The sequence below is a fragment of the Lithobates pipiens genome, unplaced genomic scaffold (assembly GCF_037356315.1).
Source record: "Lithobates pipiens isolate NorthernLeopardFrog02 unplaced genomic scaffold, aLitPip1_a1.2 Scaffold_3, whole genome shotgun sequence".
NCBI classification, from domain to species: domain Eukaryota; kingdom Metazoa; phylum Chordata; class Amphibia; order Anura; family Ranidae; genus Lithobates; species Lithobates pipiens.
In genome coordinates, this window is record NW_027507790.1 from 244,137,002 (window position 1) to 244,163,744 (window position 26,743).

The 26,743-nt window shown below is 46.9% G+C and overlaps 1 protein-coding gene across 1 annotated transcript in view; it reads left to right on the top strand.

Moving 5' to 3' along the window:
• LOC143941264 (uncharacterized) overlaps window positions 1–26,743 on the top strand; it is a 221,326-nt gene that overhangs the window by 185,319 nt on the left and 9,264 nt on the right. Inside the window, 9 exon segments of the mRNA XM_077463301.1 lie at window positions 7,842–7,933; window positions 9,429–9,461; window positions 13,071–14,390; window positions 14,652–14,714; window positions 15,066–15,627; window positions 15,718–17,174; window positions 17,613–17,700; window positions 17,803–25,747; window positions 25,877–26,727. Of these exon segments, the coding sequence (XP_077319427.1) occupies window positions 7,842–7,933; window positions 9,429–9,461; window positions 13,071–14,390; window positions 14,652–14,714; window positions 15,066–15,627; window positions 15,718–17,174; window positions 17,613–17,700; window positions 17,803–25,747; window positions 25,877–26,727 (12,411 nt within the window).

The window sequence follows — 26,743 nt, forward strand, 5'->3', positions numbered from 1 at the left end:
ACCTGTCCCTACACTACCCACATGCTGAATGCATGCCAAACCCAGGAGCCAGGGTCTTAGACTCTGCCTGACCCAAGATGGTCACCAGGGTCACATGGGCTGTCAGCATCCAACCAGATCACTGCCCCAGTGACCCAGGAAACCATAGAGAAACTATGTTCCTCATGACTTTCTCTCTCTCTACACTGTCACTTTTTTGGTGAAATGGTAGGGGTACTTTTGTACCCCCTTATCACCTCACCCGGGGGGGAGGCTGGGATCTGGAGGTTCCCTTGTTAAAGGGGGCTTCCATATTCCGATAAGCCCCCCGCCCACAGACCCCCACAACCACCGGCCAGGGTTGTGGGGATGAGGCCCTTGTCCTCATCAACATGGGGACAAGGTGCTTTGGGGGGGACCCCAAAGCATCCTCCCAATGTTGAGGGCATGTGGCCTGGTACAGTTAAGGTGGGGGGGCCGCTCTCTCGCCCCCCCCTCTTTTCCTGCAGCCTGCCAGGTTGCATGTTCGGATAAGGGTCTGGTATGGATTTTGAGGGGGACCCCCAAGCCATTTTTTTTTCTTGGCGCGAGGTTCCCCTTAATACCCATGCCCTTGAAAGGAAACCTTTTTTTTACATTAAAGTCGCGTTATAAGTCGCGCTGTGATTCGCACTTAAGTCGTGTCCAAGTTGCCTCCCAAAGTCGCGCTGGAAGTCGTGTTGCCCCTGTGTAAATGGACTGTTATGATACAAGTTCAATAGACACAGATTGTTATTGTCAGAGTCATGTTGAATCGCCTATCTGTATCTAACTGTGTCAAAACTAAAACGAAAATAAAGCATTTATTTCTGTTGGATCTTTCATTTTTCGGATTCTGTGCTTTCATTATCGTTTGTCAAAACGATAAGGAAAATACCTGAAATTCGGACGAAAATGCATTCGGACGAAAATGAATGCGCATGTGTATTAGGAAGTCCCCTAATTACTTCTCTGTAATTATGGGTCATATACAAATGTTAACTGTTTTCTTTAACTTGTTTTCACCAGGTAGCTATCTCCGGCACAGAATGCAATGTTGTTGAAGGGGATGTGATCTATTTCCCTATCGGGATTCCTCATTATTTGAAAAATACCTGTGATGAAGACTTCATATTGATTAGAGCTTTCAGTATACCCGGAGAGGTAAACATAACGTACATTGTGCATAGAGTATGTGTACATACACAGTATACAGTATATTTATAAAGCCGTGTATGTGACATTCACTGCAGGTAAATCAATTACTGTCATTTAAAACAGACGCAACAGGAAGATACACCTACTTTGGTGAAAGTCACATTCACTGACTTATAAATATATTCATATGTGTGTGCAAAGCAAATTATTATCACTCTGAATAGCAAAGCTTATATTGGGGGTGTTCTTCTGCTGTACTAGTGCTATATCCGATACGTTCAGTCTGCCTAGATCTCTGAGGGTTCACCATGGAACCCAAGTCTGGTTAATCCCTTTTCTATCGGGGGATGTCTTTAAACATTGGATAATGACCCTATATTTATCTCAATGCCATTTATACACAGAGACTCTGTACTAAGCCAATCTAAATGATTGGGTACCATGTGATCACTGTGATTGGTCATCACAGCAATCACATGGTATTGTTTATAGTGTTGAACCCTCTGCTTTTCCCCACAACAGGGGACAGTGGGAGATCGAGTACTTGTGAATAGGGAAAGACTGAATGGATCAGCAGTCTCAGCTGCAGATCATTCTTTGTGTTTCAGTGACACAGGGACCTTTTCAAAAAGGTAATCGCCATCATGTCTCAATGTGACCTGCGTATTAACCCTTTCACCTCCTTTGTGCCCATCTGAACATTAACCCCTTCATCTCTAGTCTCCCACTGTGCATGATTAGTACATTAGCCTCTGCTCTTCCTCCTTCCTCTGTGTGTGTGATCTGTACATTAAAATAGTTGTAAACCTTTACATATACCCAGGGAAGTGACTGGACTGGCATTAACTGATATACACATGAAACAAAAGCTTCTACATAAGTTGTACTACATAAGGGGGGGGGGGGGGGGGCGGGCTGCTCCCGGGTGACACCCACCAGATGGGTGAAACCCGTATGTGGCAGCACTGCTAACACCGTCCGCTGCCCTACACTGATCTGCACTGGTCTCTGGTCTCGTGGCTGTGTCTCTCAGTGGAGCGGACTGAAGCTGCCTCCCCCTCTTCTCTGTTTACATCCACACAGGAGGAGGAGGAGCCAGAGGGACACACACCGCTGTGTATATCCGTCCACGCTGTTCTGAGCTCTATACACTTTACTATATGTAGATGGACATTTGCACGGGGGGGGGTGCTATGGGAGGGGAAAGGGGGGTCTGCACTGAGGGGGTCTATACTGATGGGGGGACTGTACTGAGAGGGGGTTTCTATACTGGGGGGTGTCTATACTGAGGGGGGGTGTGCACTGGGGGGTGTCTATACTGAGGGGGTGTCTGTAGTGATGGGGGGTCTGTACTGAGGGGGGTCTATACTGATGGGGGGTCTGTTCTTAGTGCAGGGCGTCTATACTGAGGAAGGTTAGTCTGTACTTAGTGAGGGGGATATGTACTGAGGGAGGGGGATCTATACTGCAGGAGGGGGATCTGTACTTAGTGGGGGGTGGGGTCTATACTGAGAGAGGGTGGTCTGTACTGAGGGGGGGCTATAGTTGGTGGAAGGGGGTGACACCAATTTTTTCCACACTGGGTGACACCCTAGTGACGCCACTGATCTGCAGCCCTCTCCTCTTCAGCCATTCAAAATCCAGAATGTATAAAAATATCGGGCATTTCACCGACTGACACAACTCCTTTCTTATACCATTGGGTTGTTACTCCACCTTCAGGAGAGGACTAGGCAGAGCATGTTAATATGTTATAATAAAACTAGAACTTTCTAATTCTGCCCAAGGGGTGCTCCCTTAGGTAACAACCCCCCAGCCTGCTACTGCAGCCTCATTTTTTTTCTGCCTAGTGAAGGAGAAGGACCTAGGAACCCTGTGGGCCCATCGGTCCATGGATTTTTCTGCAGAAGTTTGCTTTTTGCGCAAGATTAATGATCCTGTGATCCTGTGATCTGCTATCAACAACTGGCTGGGTGACAGGCTGGATACCCTTATCCTTGTAGTTTCCCCAGCCTGGCCAGCGAGCATGTGCAGACCAGAGCTCTGCGCTGGGTCGGCCACGACATGCCCCAGCTCCAGGGGCAGCTGGTGGGCGTAATGCCCCGGGACACACATATGACTGGGCTACTGATGTCTGTGTCACAGTGTGCCAGGCCAGAAGCCACCCCGTACTGATCGGAGAGTGGGTCTATGATGGAATGTCTCCCAGCTCTTCAGGACTGGTAGACTGGTCCCTGCCTCGGTGGGGCTGAGCAGCTGAGCATTCCCTGGGAGGTCAATTCGGGGGTCCCTCACCTGCCTCTCTTCTCTCCCTGTCCCTATCTTCCCTCCCCGTGTGTGTGCCATGGACAGGGGCTCTCACCTGGGGTGGGGACTGCACTGGGTAGCTGTGCCTGGATGTCTGTAGGTCTCTCCCCTAAAGTGTCTGGAGGCTGTGTCTGCTGATCACTGTAGCGCTGTTTTACCGCCATTTCTCTGCCTGTTTTTTTGCTATTCTTCATTGCATACAGTGTCCAGTGGCCATTTTTGGTGTGACCAGTGAGCAGCATACTCTGTCTCCATTTTACTGTAGTCCAGTGGCCATTTTCTCTGTGATGTCCTTTATACTGGATGCTCGGTGGCCATTTTGTTGAAGCCTGAACATGTTTTTCAGCTTCAACGCTATACAGAGGAACTCAGCACAGCGCAGCTTTGTCTCTTATGCATCTGGGAGCTGACACAGGCACACCTATCTGGACGGCACAGAACTCGGTCAGGGTGGTGAGTCCTGCGGTAGGGGCCCCTCAGTCTGCAGCAGTTAGGAGGGTGGGACCATCACTGTCTTAAGTCCCCAACAGGTGGCAGACAGGGTAGGGTCAGTATGGGTTCCGAAACTGGTGTTTCATCCCCCGAAATCCAGGCAATTGCAACCGGTTCACCTGCAGACTGTGCAGTGCCTCTGGACGCCTTGTTGGCGGTCCTTAATTCGTTCGTTGCCAAGATGGAGGCATTGCATGGGCGCACAGGTGGTAAAAAACAGCCCCTGCCCCCCGTCCTCAGGGGAGAGCTCTGACGCAGACTCGGGCCCTGCTGAGGCTGGTGACCCCTGTTCTGACGTTTCAGGCGACGTTGACCAGGACCGTTCGTACAGTGAGGATGATTCCCCGCCTGGGTCCGTGCGCAATAAAACGCTTGTTGGAGCACTTATCACAGCTGTGCGCAATACCCTGAAAATTCAGGAGCCAGCAGATCCCTCTTCTGATGTAACGGTCCCTTTTGGGTCCCGTAAGCAAGCCCGTACACCTAAGGTGTTTCCTTTTCTGACTTATTTCGATAAGTTCATATACAAGGAATGGGGTTGACCGCAACTGACCTTTTTGGTCCCCAAATATATGGTGAAGCGCTACCCTTTTGAGGAGAGCCTTCTCAAAAAGTGGTCGGCTCCTCCAGTCGTGGACCCCCCAATATCCAGGTTAAACAAAGTAACCACTATCCCGGTAGAGGGGACTCCTGCCTTTAAGGATCCCATGGACAGGAAGGCCGAGGCAGTGGATATTTCCGTGTTTACGGTTGTGGGGTCAGCAATGCGACCAGTACTGACATTCACACTTGTGTCACAGACACTGAGTGGGCAAAATTTTTGCACCGCAAATTGGGGGAGCAACAGGCTTCTCCTGTCTGCATGGAACTAGCATACCAGTTAGTGCAAGGCCTTAAGTATGTTTGTGACGCGGCCCTGTATACTCTCCCTCTGCTATCCAGGGCTTCAGTGTCAGCAGTGGTGCTGAGGCGCCTGATTTGGCTAAAATGCTGGTTGGTTGACCAGGCATCTAAAAAAGCCCTGACGGATCTACCCTTCCTTGGCGTGCGGCTCTTTGGAGCCTCATTACATGACATTATTAAAAATGCCACAGGTGATAAGATTACACTACTCCCACAGGCCAGGAAGGCTAAGGAGCCACTCTGTAGGCAAGGGCCCTCTTTTTCCGCTCACACGCGGCTTTTTCGGCTAAGCGTCCCCAGCCTGACAGGACGACCTCTGAAGGACAAAAGCGCCCCTGGAACTGCAAGCCTAACAAGCCTGCGAGCAAAAGTGCTACCACATGAAGGTTTGCAACACGGGTGGGGAGTCGCCTTCGGGAGTTTGCAGCCCGGTGGGCCTCTCGGCTGTCCAACCAATGGGTCTGCGATCTGATTTCCTCCGGCTACAAGATAAAGTTCCTCTCTTGCCCACAAAACAGATTCTTCCCCTCCAGCATACTCGTACTCCTGGCTCACCGGGAGGCCCTATTGGGGGCGGTAAGGGACCTGCTGAATCGCGGGGTGATAGTACCTGTTCCGGAGTCGGAGCGTTTCCAGGGGTTTTACTCAAATCTGTTTGTAGTCCCCAAAAAGGAAGGGGTATTTCCAATTTTGGACCTAAAGGCCCTCAATTACTTTGTAAATGTACAGAGGTTCAGAATGGAATCAGTTCTCTTAGTAGTCGCTGCACTCCACCAAGGGGACTCCCTGGCGTCTTTGGACATCCAGGATGCGTACCTGCACATACCCATATGCCTTCGGCATCAGAAATGTCTGCGATTTGCAGTTGGGGAAGCCCACTACCAGTTTGTGGCTCTCCCCTTTGGCTTTGGCTCCCCCCAAGTCTTTACCAAGGTATTGGCTCCTGTTTTGGCATTGCTGCGACAATGTGGGATTGCAATCAATCGTGGGTTACCTAGACGATCTCCTCCTGAGAGCATCTTCCGCCTCAGGGTTAGAGCAGGATGTGGTGAACACCATGCAGGAGATTGGGTGGCTGTTAAACCTAAAAAAGTCAGTGATTGTACCGACTCAACATTTGGAGTACCTAGGCTTACTACTGGATTCCATGGAAGCGAGAGTCTATCTCCCTTCAGACAAGCTGTGAACTCTCAGAGCCGCGGTAAGACTGCTGATGAAGCACAGGTGGGCGTCGCTAAGCTTCTGCATGCAAGTCCTGGGACTTATGGTGGCCTCCTTCGAAGCAAGTACCGTATGCCCAGTTTCACACGAGAGTTTTGCAGAAGGAGATCTTGACGAAATGGTACAAATCTCCGTTATACCTGGATCGACAGATTCAGGTGAGCCAGTCAGTCAGGGACTCCCTGCTCTGGTGGCTGAGGCCCCCGTCACTTTGGTCCGGGAAGTCGTTCCTACTGCTACATTGGATGAGGAATCCAAGCTGCTGATCAATGTGCTCGAGCTGCGAGTGATCAGGCTATGCCTCTCCACATGGTCGATAAGACTTCAAGGGCGTCCAATCAGAATCCAGTCAGACAACGCCATGGTGGTGGCATATGTCAATCACCAAGGAGGAACAAGAAGCTCGGCCGCCGCACGGGAGATCGCTCACATCCTTCAGTGGGCAGAGCGACATGTACCGGCCCTATCAGCCATTTACATCCCGGGAGTGAAGAACTGGCAGGCGGATTACCTAAGTCGCCAGATGCTGGACCCAGGAGAATGGGCGTTGCATCCGGAGGTGTTCAGGCTACTGTGCCGGCGATGGGGTACACCAGACAAGGATCTTCTGGGCTCCCGCCTCAATCGGAAGGTGCCGAGATTCGTGTCCAGGACAAAAGATCCTTGGGCAGACACGTCAGATGTGCTGGTGGCTCCGTGGGATCAGTACCAGCTGATCTTTGCCTTTCCTCCACTGAAGCTGTTACCACGTCTACTACGCAGAGTAGAGGCCGAGGGGATTCCAGTAATACTGATTGCCCTAGATTGGCCCTAGCATCCCTGTTATGCAGACCTAGTGCGCCTGGTGGCGGACGCCCCATGGCGACTGCCGTTACGAGAGGACCTGTTGTCTCAAGGTCCGATTCTGCATCCTGCTTTACCATCGCTGGTTTTAACGGCATGGCTATTGAGAGCCAGGTGTTGAGGAACCGGGGTCTTTCGGACTCGGTGATTCCAACTATGCTGAGAGCACGGAAATCTTCTTCTCGTAAGATATATCATTGTACCTGGAAGACCTACATCTCCATGTGTGAGGAGAAAGGTTGGCATCCACGCTCCTATTCTATATTCAGGATCCTGCTGTTTTTACAGCAGGGAGTAAACCAGAAATTGGCTTTAAGCACCATCAAAGGACAAATATTAGCCTTGGCTGTCTTTTTTCAGCGACACCTGGCGTCTCACTCTCTAGTGAGCACTTTTGTTCAAGGGGTCCGACATGTTATTCCTCCGGTGCGTCTGAACCTGGTGTTATCGGTGCTTCAGAAAACACTATTTGAAAATATCAGAGAGATCCTCTGTTGACCTTTTCCCAGAAAGTGATTTTTCTAGTGGCCATTACTTCGGCCAGGAGGGTTTTGGAACTGGCGGCCTTGTCTTGCAAGTTGCCCTATCTGGTTTTCCACAAGGATAAGTGGTGTTGCGTCTGCAACCTTCTTTTCTGCCGAAGGTGGTTTCACATCAATGAAGACATTGTGTTACCATCTCTGTGTCCTAAACCGACACATCCTAAGGAGGTGGCCCTCCATTCCCTGGATGTGGTCCGGGCTCTGAGGGTGTATTTGTCTGCTACGGCTCCCTTTTGGAAGTCAGCCTCCTTGTTTGTTTCGGTGGCTGGTCCGAAAAAAGGCATGGCGGTCTCGTCGGCCACCATTTCAGGTGGATCAGACAGATTGTAGTACAGGCCTACGCCTTGAAGGGGCAGGTGCCCCCTTTTCCTGTCACAGCCCACTCCACCAGTGCAATTGGAACGTCTTGGGCCTTCCGACATCAAGCGTCTGTCGCTCAGGAGTGTAAAGCGGCGACTTGGTCATCTGGTGTAAAAACCCAATGGTATAAGAAAGGAGCTGTGTCTTTCGGTGAACTACAGAGAAAAGGATTTTACAGTGAGTACAAAAAATCCTATTTTTCACCCCATTCCTGCCCAGGCCAATTTTCAGTTTTCAGCGCTGTCGCACTTCGAATGACAATTGCGCGGTTGTGCAAAGCTGTACCCAAATTCATTTTTTTTTCCCCACAAATACCGTAGTGCTTTCTTTTTGCTATAATAAATATCACAAATTTAAAATAAAAAAATAAAAAAATGTCTTCAGTTTAGGTCGATATATATTCTTCTACATATTTTTGGTTAAAAAAAATCGCAATAACCGTATATTTATTGGTTTGCGCAAAAGTTATAGCTAGTCTGCAAAATAGGGGATAGTTTTATGGCATTTTTATTATTTTTTTTTACTAGTAATGGCAGCGATCTGCGATTTTTATCGTGACTGCGATATTGCGGCGGACACATCAGACACTTTTGACATCATTTTGGGGCCATTGGCATTTATACAGCAATCCATGCTATAAAAATGCATTGATTACTGTATAAATGTCACTGGCAGGGAAGGGGTTAACATTAGGGGGTGATCAAAGGGTTAACTATGTGTCCTAGGGAGTGATTCTAACTGTAGGGGGAGGGGACTCACAAAGGGAGGAGACCGATCGATGTTCCTCTGTACTAGGATCACATGATCGGTCTCCTCTGACAGGACGTGGATCTGTGTGTTTACACACACAGATCCACGGTCCTGCTCGGTTAACGGGCAATCGCGGGTGCCCGGCAGACATTGCGCCCGTCGGGCATGTGCATCGGGTCCTTACCTTCGACTGTCTACTTTCCAAAACTTGGTCATTTGGGGTGTATCTGTACTGTGCTGACATTTCAGGGCCTCAAAAAATTAGATAGGCTGTTAGTATATCAGGTGTGATCAAATTTTTATGATTTGCACCATCTTGTAGACTCAATAATTTTCACACAGACTAAATAAAATCCACTAATTTGTGTTATTTTTACCAAAGATATGTAGCAGTGTAAATTTTGGCCCAAATTTATGAAGAAAAATTACTTATTTGCAAAATTTTATAATAAAAAATGTAAAAAGTGTTTATTTTTTAAAAATGTTTGCTCTTTTTTTACTCATGTTGCAAAAAAGAAAAAACCCAGTGGTGATTAAAAACCACCAAAAGAAAGCTCTATTTGTGTGAAAAAATTATAAAAATTTGGTTTGGATACAGTGTTGCATGACTGAGTAATTGTCATTCAAAGTGTGAGAGCACTGAAAGATAAAAAATGGTCTGGGCAGGAAGGGTTGAACATGCCCTGTACTGAAGTGGTTAAGGGGATCCCTATGACAGAATTAAGAAAAAAAACACCCTGGGGGTCCCCCCAAAATCCATACCAGGCCCTTTGGGTCCCTTGCAGATTTTAAGGGGAACTCCACACCAAAATTAAAAAGAAAATTGGTGTGGCATCCCCCCAAAATCCATAACAGACCCTCACATGAGCAAGCAGCCTGGCAGGCCAGGCTAGGGGGCACGAGCAAGCCCCCCCCCCCCCCCGCCCTGGTGACATAACCGAGTGAACCCTTCTGACGTCATGTGCCACCCTTGCCTATATAAAAGCTGTCAAAGCGAAGAGACAGCGGTCTCCCATCGAGGCGGAGGTTTTAATGTCTTTTCTATTTTCGGGTCCGTTGGGCAGTGTGATTGACAGTGGATGTACATCACGGGACACTTTTTTTCCCTTTTTTAATAAAAGAGTTGTCAAAAATGGTTTTTAATTTTTGACACTTTTTTTGGTGAAGGGTAGGGGTACGATGTACCCGATACCCATTCACATGGGGGGGGGGGGGGCGAGATCTGGGGGCCCCTTGCTAAAGAGGGCTTCCAGATTCCGATAAGCCCCCCCGCCCTCACCCCCCAACAACCATCTGCCAGGGTTGTCAGAAAGAGGCCCTTGTCCCCATCAATATGAGGACAAGGTGCTTTGGGGGGTCCCATACAAGTTTTATGGAAATAATTTGCATATAAGCCTTTAAAATGAGGACTTCTGATTTTTTATGTTCATGTCCCATAGACTTTAATAGGGTTTGCTAGAACTTTTGCCTTTTCGAAAGATGTTCTGGTGCAAACCGAACCGAGGGGTGTTCAGTCCATCCCTAGTATCAAATTAAATGTCATCCTTTAGGGTTTAGGTCTGCTTTAAAGTGTGCTCTTACTATGGAGGCTCTCAAATGTATAAAGTTAGGACTGCAGATAACACCGGGATGCCGTGATGTTGCATCTTGCTCATGTATTTGCAAATGTGTGCCCCTCTTTTTAATGTGAACTGTTAGACAGGACAATTCGGTTTGTTGCAGGCTGGCTAGTAAGTTGAACTGGGAATTTTTCTTTGTTGTTGTTTAACCACATATTTAACCACATGTCGACCGGGCCATAGCTGAAAGATGGCTACAGCGCGGTTGGCTTAATCTGGGAGGGCGTCCATGGACGTCCTCCCAGAATCTTGCTCCCGCGTGCCCCCTGGGGCGCGCACCCGGGAACATTACCGAGTTTTCAGTTTTTATTGGTTAATAGCACATAAAATTAAAAACCCAGCGGTGATTAAATACCACCAAAAGAAAGCTCTATTTGTGTGAAAAAAAGGACAAAAATTTTATTCGGGTACAGTGTTGCATGACTGAGTAATTGTCATTCAAAGTGTAAGAGCACCGAAATCTGAAAATTGGTCTGGTTAGGAAAGGAGTTTAAGTGCCCAGTGGTCAAGTGGTTAAAGCGTAGCTAAACTGACCTTACTTTCCATGGTCTGCGTCCCTCGCCAGTGCCGGCATCTTCTGCTGGGTGCTGTTAATGGACTTACGTCATTGGCTGGCGCAGAATGACATTACACTTGCGTATGCTAGTGTAATGCCGTGTACACAAGGCCGGACTTTTCGACTGAGTTCTGCCAAAACTGACTTGTCTACACACAATCACACCAAAGTCCGACGGATTCGACCGTGATGACGTACGACCGGACTAGAATAAGGAAGTTCATAGCCAGTAGCCAATGGCTGCCCTAGCGTCGGTTTCAGACTAACATACAGACTAACTGATTTTTCGACCACACTCCAGTCCATCGGAAAGATTTGAAACGTGTTCTAAATCTAAAGTCCGCCTGATTGTTCGACAGCAAAGGTCCGATGAAGCCCACACACGGTCGAGTTATCCGACGGATTCATTCCGTCAGAAATTTGCTGTCGAAAATCCAGCCGTGTATACACGGCATAAGACTGTATTCATCCTGGCAAATAGGCACTGTGCTGGAATGTAAACTGAGCTGCGCTTGTACATTTAAAAAAAGACTGGAGACTTCTGCACCATTTTCTTCCACTTATGCAGAGCTCAGTAAATGCACGGGTCTCAGACTCCCAGTGCATACAATATGCATGCAGAGACTTTCTGAAGACATCATCAAAGTTGCCTAAGTAACACCTTTTTTTTTCTTTTAGGTAGAAATGTTGTTTATGGATAATTATTTTCAAACCATACCAGCAAACATCATTGCTGAGCTCTTCCATCAAAAAGAAAGTATTTTTGGACAACTTCCTGCTATCAGATATAATGTTACCTATTTGTTTTACTATGGAAATATTTGCATTGTGCAACCTGGAACACCAAAGACAACATCAGCCAGTCTAACAACGAGAACAACCACAACAGCAGCAACCATTTCATCTAAAACTACTAAAGGAGGGCCAGTAATACCTGTGAGGACTACAACAGTACAAAGTACAACTAAAACACCACCCTCAACAATATCATTCACTACAGTAACCAAACCTGTTATCACTACTTCCACATTAACCTATACAACAACAGCTTCTATGTCTACATCTACTACAACTAACACAAAACCACTCTCTACAACTACAACAGAATCCACCATTATTACTAAACTACCCGTCTCAGCAACACAGATGTCTAAATCAACACTAACTACTACTACAACAAATAGAACAGTACCTGTTACCTCCACAATAAATCCCTTGACTGTAACAACTATTACAACAAATAATAAAACAACCCCAAGAATGACTACAAACACACGTGTTACCACCCAAACAATTCCCTTAAAAACACAGGTGACTACAGTAACACCAACTATTACAACTACCCCTCCAACACCTGTCATAACTCCAACAATCCCCTCAAAAACACAGGTGACTACAGTACCATCTACAATCACAACAGTTCTCACCACAGCTACAACACCTGTTACCACCACTATAACAATCCCCTCAACAACGCAGACTGCTACAGTAACACCAACTATTACAACTGACCCTACAACAACACCTATCATAACCACAACCACCCCCTCAACAATGCAAACTACTACAGTAACACCAACTATTACAACTGCCCCTACAACAACACTTGCCATAACCACAACAAGTCCCACAACAACACGGGTGACTACAGTACCACCAACTTCCACAACAATCCCCACCACAGCTACAACAACACCTGTTACCACCACAACAATCCCCTCAACAACACAGACTACTACAGTAGCACAGACTAGTACAACTGCCCCTACAACAACACCTATCATAACCACAACAATTCCCACAACAGAGGTGACAACAGTACCACCAACTACCACAACAGTCCTCACCAGAGCTTCAACAACACCTGTTACCACCACAACAATCCCCTCAACAACACAGACTACTACAGTAACAACAACTAGTACAACTGCCCCTACAACAACACCTGTCATAACCACAACAATTCCCACAACAACAAAGGTGACTACAGTACCACCAACTACCACAACAGTCACCACTACAGGTACAACAACACCTGTTACAACCACAACAATCCCCTCAACAACACCGACTACTACAGTAACACAGGCTAGTACAACTGTCCCTACAACAACACCCATCATAACCACAACAATTCCCACAACAACAGAGGTGACTACAGTACCACCAACTTCCACAACAATCCCCACCACAGCTACAACAACACCTGTTACAACCACAACAATCCCTTCAACAATACAGACTACTACTGTCACACCGACTAGTAAAACTACCCCTACAACAACACCTGTCATAACCACAACAATTCCCACAACAACACAGGTGACTACAGTAACACCAACTACCACAACTGTCACCACCACAGCTACGACACCTGTTACAACCACAACAATCCCTTCAACAACACAGACTACTACATTAACACCAACTAGTACAACTACCCCTACAACAACACCTGTCATAACCACAACAATTCTGACAGCAACACAGGTGACTACAGTAACACCAACTACCACAACAGTCCCCACCACAGCTACAACAACACCTGTTACAACCACAACAATCCCTTCAACAACACAGACTACTACAGTAACACCAACTACCACAACAGTCCCCACCACAGCTACAACAACACCTGTTACAACCACAACAATCCCTTCAACAACACAGACTACTACAGTCACACCAACTAGTACAACTGCCACTACAACAACACCCACCATAACTACAAATCCTTCAACAATACAGGTGATTACAGCACCACCAACTACCACAACAGTCACCACCACAGCTACAACGACACCTGTTACCACAACAATCCCCTCAACAACACAGACTACTACAGTAACACCAACTAGTACAACTGTCCCTACAACAACACCCGTCATAAGCACAATCCCTACAACAACACAGGTGACTACAATATCAACAACTATCACAACAGTCCCTACCACAGTTTCAACAACACCTGTTACCACCACAACAATCCCTTCAACAACACAGACTACTACAGTAACACCAACTACCACAACAGTCCCCACCACAGCTACAACAACACCTGTTACAACCACAACAATCCCTTCAACAACACAGACTACTACAGTAACACCAACTACCACAACAGTCCCCACCACAGCTACAACAACACCTTTTACAACCACAACAATCCCTTCAACAACACAGACTACTACAGTAACACCAACTACCACAACAGTCCCCACCACAGCTACAACAACACCTGTTACAACCACAACAATCCCTTCAACAACACAGACTACTACATTAACACCAACTACCACAACAGTCCCCACCACAGCTACAACAACACCTGTTACAACCACAACAATCCCTTCAACAACACAGACTACTACAGTAACACCAACTACCACAACAATCCCCACCACAGCTACAACAACACCTGTTACAACCACAACAATCCCTTCAACAACACAGACTACTACAGTAACACCAACTACCACAACAGTCCCCACCACAGCTACAACAACACCTGTTACAACCACAACCATCCCTTCAACAACACAGACTACTACAGTAACACCAACTACCACAACAGTCACCACCACAGCTTCAACAACACCTATTACCACCACAACAATCCCCTCAACAACACAGACTAGTACAGTAACACCTACTAGTACATCTGCCCCTACAACAACATCTGTCATAACCACAACAATTCCCACAACAGCAGAGGTGACTACAGTACCACTAACTACCACAACAGTCCCCACCACAGCTACAACAACACCTGTTACCACAACAACAATCCCCTCAACAACACAGACTAGTACAGTAACACCTACTAGTACAACTGCCCCTGCAACAACACCTTTCATAACCACAACAATTCCCACAACAACAGAGGTGACTACAGTACCACCAACTACCACAACAGTCACCACCACAGCTACAACAACACCTATTACCACCACAACAATCCCCTCAACAACACAGACCAGTACAGTAACACCAACTAGTACAACTGCCCCCACAACAACATCTGTCATAACCACAACAATTCCCACAACAGCAGAGGTGACTAGAGTACCACCAACTACCACAGCAGTCCCCACCACAGCTTCAACAACACCTATTACCACCACAACAATCCCCTCAACAACACAGACTAGTACAGTAACACCTACTAGTACATCTGCCCCTACAACAACATCTGTCATAACCACAACAATTCCCACAACAGCAGAGGTGACTACAGTACCACTAACTACCACAACAGTCCCCACCACAGCTACAACAACACCTGTTACCACCACAACAATCCCCTCAACAACGCAGACTAGTACAGTAACACCTACTAGTACAACTGCCCCAACAACACCTGCCATAACCACAACAATTCCCACAACAACAGAGGTGACTACAGTACCACCAACTACCACAACAGCCCCCACCACAGCTTCAACAACATCTGTTACCACCACAACAATCCCCTCAACAACACAGACTACTACAGTAACACAGACTAGTACAACTGCCCCTACAACAACACCTGTCATAACCACAATTCCCACAACAACAGACATGACTACAGTACCACCAACTACCACAACAATGACCACCACAGCTAGTACAACTGTCCCCACAACAACATCTGTCATAACCACAACAATTCCCACAACAGCAGAGATGACTACAGTACCACTAACTACCACAACAGTCCCCACCACAGCCTCAACAACACCTATTACCGCCACAACAATCCCCTCAACAACACAGACTACTACAGTAACACCAACTAGTACAACTGCCCCAACAACACCTGCCATAACCACAATTCCCACAACAACAGACATGACTACAGTACCACCAACTACCACAACAATGACCACCACAGCTAGTACAACTGTCCCCACAACAACATCTGTCATAACCACAACAATTCCCACAACAACAGAGGTGACTACAGTACCACCAACTACCACAACAGTCACCACCACAGCTACAACAACACCTGTTACCACCACAACAATCGCATCAACAACGCAGACTACTACAGTTACACCAACTAGTACAACTGCACCAACAACACCTGCCATAACCACAACAATTCCCACAACAACAGAAGTGACTACAGTACCACCGACTACCACAACAGTCACCACCACAGCTACAACAACACCTGTTACCACCACAACAATCCCATCAACAACACAGACTACTACAGTAACACCAACTAGTACAACTGCCCCTGCAACAACACCTGTCATAACCACAATTCCCACAATACCAGAGGTGACTACAGTACCACCAACTACCACAACAGTCCCCACCACAGCTACAACAACACTTGTTACCACCACAGCAATCCCTTCAACAACACAGACTACTACAGTAACACCAACTACCACAACAGTCCCCACCACAGCTACAACAACACCTGTTACAACCACAACAATCCCTTCAACAACACAGACTACTACAGTCACACCAACTAGTACAACTGCCACTACAACAACACCCACCATAACTACAAATCCTTCAACAATACAGGTGATTACAGCACCACCAACTACCACAACAGTCACCACCACAGCTACAACGACACCTGTTACCACAACAATCCCCTCAACAACACAGACTACTACAGTAACACCAACTAGTACAACTGTCCCTACAACAACACCCGTCATAAGCACAATTCCTACAACAACACAGGTGACTACAATATCAACAACTATCACAACAGTCCCTACCACAGTTTCAACAACACCTGTTACCACCACAACAATCCCTTCAACAACACAGACTACTACAGTAACACCAACTACCACAACAGTCCCCACCACAGCTACAACAACACCTGTTACAACCACAACAATCCCTTCAACAACACAGACTACTACAGTAACACCAACTACCACAACAGTCCCCACCACAGCTACAACAACACCTTTTACAACCACAACAATCCCTTCAACAACACAGACTACTACAGTAACACCAACTACCACAACAGTCCCCACCACAGCTACAACAACACCTGTTACAACCACAACAATCCCTTCAACAACACAGACTACTACATTAACACCAACTACCACAACAGTCCCCACCACAGCTACAACAACACCTGTTACAACCACAACAATCCCTTCAACAACACAGACTACTACAGTAACACCAACTACCACAACAATCCCCACCACAGCTACAACAACACCTGTTACAACCACAACAATCCCTTCAACAACACAGACTACTACAGTAACACCAACTACCACAACAGTCCCCACCACAGCTACAACAACACCTTTTACAACCACAACAATCCCTTCAACAACACAGACTACTACAGTAACACCAACTACCACAACAGTCACCACCACAGCTTCAACAACACCTGTTACCACCACAACAATCCCATCAACAACACAGACTACTACAGTAACACCAACTAGTACAACTGCCCCTACAACAACACCTGTCGTAACCACAACAATTCCCACAACAGCAGAGGTGACTAGAGTACCACCAACTACCACAACAGTCCCCACCACAGCTTCAACAACACCTATTACCACCACAACAATCCCCTCAACAACACAGACTAGTACAGTAACACCTACTAGTACATCTGCCCCTACAACAACATCTGTCATAACCACAACAATTCCCACAACAGCAGAGGTGACTACAGTACCACTAACTACCACAACAGTCCCCACCACAGCTACAACAACACCTGTTACCACAACAACAATCCCCTCAACAACACAGACTAGTACAGTAACACCTACTAGTACAACTGCCCCTGCAACAACACCTTTCATAACCACAACAATTCCCACAACAACAGAGGTGACTACAGTACCACCAACTACCACAACAGTCACCACCACAGCTACAACAACACCTATTACCACCACAACAATCCCCTCAACAACACAGACCAGTACAGTAACACCAACTAGTACAACTGCCCCCACAACAACATCTGTCATAACCACAACAATTCCCACAACAGCAGAGGTGACTAGAGTACCACCAACTACCACAGCAGTCCCCACCACAGCTTCAACAACACCTATTACCACCACAACAATCCCCTCAACAACACAGACTAGTACAGTAACACCTACTAGTACATCTGCCCCTACAACAACATCTGTCATAACCACAACAATTCCCACAACAGCAGAGGTGACTACAGTACCACTAACTACCACAACAGTCCCCACCACAGCTACAACAACACCTGTTACCACCACAACAATCCCCTCAACAACACAGACTAGTACAGTAACACCTACTAGTACAACTGCCCCAACAACACCTGCCATAACCACAACAATTCCCACAACAACAGAGGTGACTACAGTACCACCAACTACCACAACAGCCCCCACCACAGCTTCAACAACATCTGTTACCACCACAACAATCCCCTCAACAACACAGACTACTACAGTAACACAGACTAGTACAACTGCCCCTACAACAACACCTGTCATAACCACAATTCCCACAACAACAGACATGACTACAGTACCACCAACTACCACAACAATGACCACCACAGCTAGTACAACTGTCCCCACAACAACATCTGTCATAACCACAACAATTCCCACAACAGCAGAGATGACTACAGTACCACTAACTACCACAACAGTCCCCACCACAGCCTCAACAACACCTATTACCGCCACAACAATCCCCTCAACAACACAGACTACTACAGTAACACCAACTAGTACAACTGCCCCAACAACACCTGCCATAACCACAATTCCCACAACAACAGACATGACTACAGTACCACCAACTACCACAACAATGACCACCACAGCTAGTACAACTGTCCCCACAACAACATCTGTCATAACCACAACAATTCCCACAACAACAGAGGTGACTACAGTACCACCAACTACCACAACAGTCACCACCACAGCTACAACAACACCTGTTACCACCACAACAATCGCATCAACAACGCAGACTACTACAGTTACACCAACTAGTACAACTGCACCAACAACACCTGCCATAACCACAACAATTCCCACAACAGAAGTGACTACAGTACCACCGACTACCACAACAGTCACCACCACAGCTACAACAACACCTGTTACCACCACAACAATCCCATCAACAACACAGACTACTACAGTAACACCAACTAGTACAACTGCCCCTGCAACAACACCTGTCATAACCACAATTCCCACAATTACAGAGGTGACTACAGTACCACCAACTACCACAACAGTCCCCACCACAGCTACAACAACACTTGTTACCACCACAGCAATCCCTTCAACAACACAGACTACTACAGTAACACCAACTCGTACAACTGCCCCCACAACAACATCTGTCATAACCACAACAATTCCCACAACAGCAGAGGTGACTACAGTACCACCAACTACCACAACAGTCCCCACCACAGCTTCAACAACACCTATTACCACCACAACAATCCCCTCAACAACACAGACTAGTACAGTAACACCTACTAGTACATCTGCCCCTACAACAACATCTGTCATAACCACAACAATTCCCACAACAGCAGAGGTGACTACAGTACCACTAACTACCACAACAGTCCCCACCACAGCTACAACAACACCTGTTACCACCACAACAATCCCCTCAACAACACAGACTAGTACAGTAACACCTACTAGTACAACTGCCCCAACAACACCTGCCATAACCACAACAATTCCCACAACAACAGAGGTGACTACAGTACCACCAACTACCACAACAGCCCCCACCACAGCTTCAACAACATCTGTTACCACCACAACAATCCCCTCAACAACACAGACTACTACAGTAACACAGACTAGTACAACTGCCCCTACAACAACACCTGTCATAACCACAATTCCCACAACAACAGACATGACTACAGTACCACCAACTACCACAACAATGACCACCACAGCTAGTACAACTGTCCCCACAACAACATCTGTCATAACCACAACAATTCCCACAACAGCAGAGATGACTACAGTACCACTAACTACCACAACAGTCCCCACCACAGCCTCAACAACACCTATTACCGCCACAACAATCCCCTCAACAACACAGACTACTACAGTAACACCAACTAGTACAACTGCCCCAACAACACCTGCCATAACCACAATTCCCACAACAACAGACATGACTACAGTACCACCAACTACCACAACAATGACCACCACAGCTAGTACAACTGTCCCCACAACAACATCTGTCATAACCACAACAATTCCCACAACAACAGAGGTGACTACAGTACCACCAACTACCACAACAGTCACCACCACAGCTACAACAACACCTGTTACCACCACAACAATCGCATCAACAACGCAGACTACTACAGTTACACCAACTAGTACAACTGCACCAACAACACCTGCCATAACCACAACAATTCCCACAACAGAAGTGACTACAGTACCACCGACTACCACAACAGTCACCACCACAGCTACAACAACACCTGTTACCACCACAACAATCCCATCAACAACACAGACTACTACAGTAACACCAACTAGTACAACTGCCCCTGCAACAACACCTGTCATAACCACAATTCCCACAATAACAGAGGTGACTACAGTACCACCAACTACCACAACAGTCCCCACCACAGCTACAACAACACTTGTTACCACCACAGCAATCCCTTCAACAACACAGACTACTACAGTAACACCAACTCGTACAACTGCCCCCACAACAACATCTGTCATAACCACAACAATTCCCACAACAGCAGAGGTGACTACAGTACCACCAACTACCACAACAGTCCCCACCACAGCTTCAACAACACCTATTACCACCACAACAATCCCCTCAACAACACAGACTAGTACAGTAACACCTACTAGTACATCTGCCCCTACAACATCTGTCATAACCACAACAATTCCCACAACAGCAGAGGTGACTACAGTACCACTAACTACCACAACAGTCCCCACCACATCTACAACAACACCTGTTACCACTACAACAATCCCCTCAACAACACAGACTAGTACAGTAACACCTACTAGTACAACTGCCCCTGCAACAACACCTGTCATAACCACAACAATTCCCACAACAACAGAGGTGACTACAGTACCACCAACTACCACAACAGTCACCACCACAGCTACAACAACACCTGTTACCACCACAACAATCGCATCAACAACGCAGGCTACTACAGTTACACCAACTAGTACAACTGCACCAACAACACCGGCCATAACCACAACAATTCCCACAACAACAGAAGTGACTACAGTACCACCAACTACCACAACAGTCACCACCACAGCTACAACAACACCTGTTACCACCACAACAATCCCATCAACAACACAGACTACTACAGTAACACCAACTAGTACAACTGCCCCTGCAACAACACCTGTCATAACCACAATTCCCACAACAACAGAGGTGACTACAGTACCGCCAACTACCACAACAGCCACTACCACAGCTACAACAACACCTGTTACCACCACAACAATTCCTTCAACATCACAGACTAGTACAGTAACACCAACTAGTACAACTGCCCCTGCAACAACACCTGTCGTAACAACCACAATTCCCCCAACAACAGAGGTGACTATAGTGCCACCAACTACCACAACAGTCCCCACCACAGCTTCAACAACACCTGTTACCACCACAACAATCCCTTCAACAACACAGACTACTACAGTAACACCAACTAGTACAACTGTCCCAACAACACCTGCCATAACCACAATTCCCACAACAACAGACATGACTACAGTACCACCAACTACCACAACAATGACCACCACAGCTAGTACAACTGTCCCCACAACAACATCTGTCATAACCACAACAATTCCCACAACAACAGAGGTGACTACAGTACCACCAACTACCACAACAGTCACCACCACAGCTACAACAACACCTGTTACCACCACAACAATCGCATCAACAACGCAGACTACTACAGTTACACCAACTAGTACAACTGCACCAACAACACCTGCCATAACCACAACAATTCCCACAACAGAAGTGACTACAGTACCACCGACTACCACAACAGTCACCACCACAGCTACAACAACACCTGTTACCACCACAACAATCCCATCAACAACACAGACTACTACAGTAACACCAACTAGTACAACTGCCCCTGCAACAACACCTGTCATAACCACAATTCCCACAATAACAGAGGTGACTACAGTACCACCAACTACCACAACAGTCCCCACCACAGCTACAACAACACTTGTTACCACCACAGCAATCCCTTCAACAACACAGACTACTACAGTAACACCAACTCGTACAACTGCCCCCACAACAACATCTGTCATAACCACAACAATTCCCACAACAGCAGAGGTGACTACAGTACCACCAACTACCACAACAGTCCCCACCACAGCTTCAACAACACCTATTACCACCACAACAATCCCCTCAACAACACAGACTAGTACAGTAACACCTACTAGTACATCTGCCCCTACAACATCTGTCATAACCACAACAATTCCCACAACAGCAGAGGTGACTACAGTACCACTAACTACCACAACAGTCCCCACCACATCTACAACAACACCTGTTACCACTACAACAATCCCCTCAACAACACAGACTAGTACAGTAACACCTACTAGTACAACTGCCCCTGCAACAACACCTGTCATAACCACAACAATTCCCACAACAACAGAGGTGACTACAGTACCACCAACTACCACAACAGTCACCACCACAGCTACAACAACACCTGTTACCACCACAACAATCGCATCAACAACGCAGGCTACTACAGTTACACCAACTAGTACAACTGCACCAACAACACCGGCCATAACCACAACAATTCCCACAACAACAGAAGTGACTACAGTACCACCAACTACCACAACAGTCACCACCACAGCTACAACAACACCTGTTACCACCACAACAATCCCATCAACAACACAGACTACTACAGTAACACCAACTAGTACAACTGCCCCTGCAACAACACCTGTCATAACCACAATTCCCACAACAACAGAGGTGACTACAGTACCGCCAACTACCACAACAGCCACTACCACAGCTACAACAACACCTGTTACCACCACAACAATTCCTTCAACATCACAGACTAGTACAGTAACACCAACTAGTACAACTGCCCCTGCAACAACACCTGTCGTAACAACCACAATTCCCCCAACAACAGAGGTGACTATAGTGCCACCAACTACCACAACAGTCCCCACCACAGCTTCAACAACACCTGTTACCACCACAACAATCCCTTCAACAACACAGACTACTACAGTAACACCAACTAGTACAACTGTCCCCACAACAACATCTGTCATAACCACAACAATTCCCACAAGAGTAGAGGTGACTACAGTACCACTAACTACCACAACAGTCCCCACCACAGCCTCAACAACACCTATTACCGCCACAACAATCCCCTCAACAACACAGACTACTACAGTAACACCAACTAGTACAACTGCCCCAACAACACCTGCCATAACCACAACAATTCCCACAACAACAGAGGTGACTACAGTACCACCAACTACCACAACAGCCCCCACCACAGCTTCAACAACATCTGTTACCACCACAACAATCCCCTCAACAACACAGACTACTACAGTAACACAGACTAGTACAACTGCCCCTACAACAACACCTGTCATAACCACAATTCCCACAACAACAGACATGACTACAGTACCACCAACTACCACAACAATGACCACCACAGCTAGTACAACTGTCCCCACAACAACATCTGTCATAACCACAACAATTCCCACAACAGCAGAGGTGACTACAGTACCACTAACTACCACAACAGTCCCCACCACAGCCTCAACAACACCTATTACCGCCACAACAATCCCCTCAACAACACAGACTACTACAGTAACACCAACTAGTACAACTGCCCCAACAACACCTGCCATAACCACAACATTTCCCACAACAACAGAGGTGACTACAGTACCACCAACTACCACAACAGCCCCCACCACAGCTTCAACAACATCTGTTACCACCACAACAATCCCCTCAACAACACAGACTACTACAGTACCAACTAGTACAACTGCCCCTGCAACATCACCTGTCATAACCACAATTCCCACAACAACAGACATGACTACAGTACCACCAACTACCACAACAATGACCACCACAGCTAGTACAACTGTCCCCACAACAACATCTGTCATAACCACAACAATTCCCACAACAGCAGAGGTGACTACAGTACCACTAACTACCACAACAGTCCCCACCACAGCCTCAACAACACCTATTACCGCCACAACAATCCCCTCAACAACACAGACTACTACAGTAACACCAACTAGTACAACTGCCCCAACAACACCTGCCATAACCACAACATTTCCCACAACAACAGAGGTGACTACAGTACCACCAACTACCACAAAAGCCCCCACCACAGCTTCAACAACATCTGTTACCACCACAACAATACCCTCAACAACACAGACTACTACAGTACCAACTAGTACAACTGCCCCTGCAACATCACCTGTCATAACCACAATTCCCACAACAATAGACATGACTACAGTACCACCAACTACCACAACAATGACCACCACAGCTAGTACAACTGTCCCCACAACAACATCTGTCATAACCACAACAATTCCCACAACAGCAGAGGTGACTACAGTACCACTAACTACCACAACAGTCCCCACCACAGCCTCAACAACACCTATTACCGCCACAACAATCCCCTCAACAACACAGACTACTACAGTAACACCAACTAGTACAACTGCCCCAACAACACCTGCCATAACCACAACATTTCCCACAACAACAGAGGTGACTACAGTACCACCAACTACCACAACAGCCCCCACCACAGCTTCAACAACATCTGTTACCACCACAACAATCCCCTCAACAACACAGACTACTACAGTAACACCAACTAGTACAACTGCCCCTGCAACATCACCTGTCATAACCACAATTCCCACAACAACAGAGGTGACTACAGTACCGCCAACTACCACAATAGCCACCACCACAGCTACAACACCTGTTACCACCACAACAATCCCTTTAACAACACAGACTAGTATAGTAACACCTACTAGTACAACTGCCCCTACAACAACATCTGTCATAACCACAACAATTCCCACAACAGCAGAGGTGACTACAGTACCACTAACTACCACAACAGTCCCCACCACAGCTACAACAACACCTGTTACCACCACAACAATCCCCTCAACAACACAGACTACTACAGTAACACAGACTAGTACAACTGCCCCTGCAACAACACCTGTCGTAACCACAACAATTCCCACAACAACAGAGGTGACTACAGTACCACCAACTACCACAACAGTCACCAACACAGCTTCAACAACACCTTTTACCACCACAACAATCCCTTCAACAACACAGACTACTACAGTAACACCAACTAGTACAACTGCCCCTACAACACCTGCCATAACCACAACATTTCCCACAACAACAGAGGTGACTACAGTACCACCAACTACCACAACAGCCCCCACCACAGCTTCAACAACATCTGTTACCACCACAACAATACCCTCAACAACACAGACTACTACAGTACCAACTAGTACAACTGCCCCTGCAACATCACCTGTCATAACCACAATTCCCACAACAATAGACATGACTACAGTACCACCAACTACCACAACAATGACCACCACAGCTAGTACAACTGTCCCCACAACAACATCTGTCATAACCACAACAATTCCCACAACAGCAGAGGTGACTACAGTACCACTAACTACCACAACAGTCCCCACCACAGCCTCAACAACACCTATTACCGCCACAACAATCCCCTCAACAACACAGACTACTACAGTAACACCAACTAGTACAACTGCCCCAACAACACCTGCCATAACCACAACATTTCCCACAACAACAGAGGTGACTACAGTACCACCAACTACCACAACAGCCCCCACCACAGCTTCAACAACATCTGTTACCACCACAACAATCCCCTCAACAACACAGACTACTACAGTAACACCAACTAGTACAACTGCCCCTGCAACATCACCTGTCATAACCACAATTCCCACAACAACAGAGGTGACTACAGTACCGCCAACTACCACAATAGCCACCACCACAGCTACAACACCTGTTACCACCACAGCAATCCCTTTAACAACACAGACTGCCCCTACAACAACATCTGTCATAACCACAACAATTCCCACAACAGCAGAGGTGACTACAGTACCACTAACTACCACAACAGTCCCCACCACAGCTACAACAACACCTGTTACCACCACAACAATCCCCTCAACAACACAGACTAGTACAGTAACACCTACTAGTACAACTGCCCCAACAACACCTGCCATAACCACAACAATTCCCACAACAACAGAGGTGACTACAGTACCACCAACTACCACAACAGCCCCCACCACAGCTTCAACAACATCTGTTACCACCACAACAATCCCCTCAACAACACAGACTACTACAGTAACACAGACTAGTACAACTGCCCCTACAACAACACCTGTCATAACCACAATTCCCACAACAACAGACATGACTACAGTACCACCAACTACCACAACAATGACCACCACAGCTAGTACAACTGTCCCCACAACAACATCTGTCATAACCACAACAATTCCCACAACAGCAGAGATGACTACAGTACCACTAACTACCACAACAGTCCCCACCACAGCCTCAACAACACCTATTACCGCCACAACAATCCCCTCAACAACACAGACTACTACAGTAACACCAACTAGTACAACTGCCCCAACAACACCTGCCATAACCACAATTCCCACAACAACAGACATGACTACAGTACCACCAACTACCACAACAATGACCACCACAGCTAGTACAACTGTCCCCAC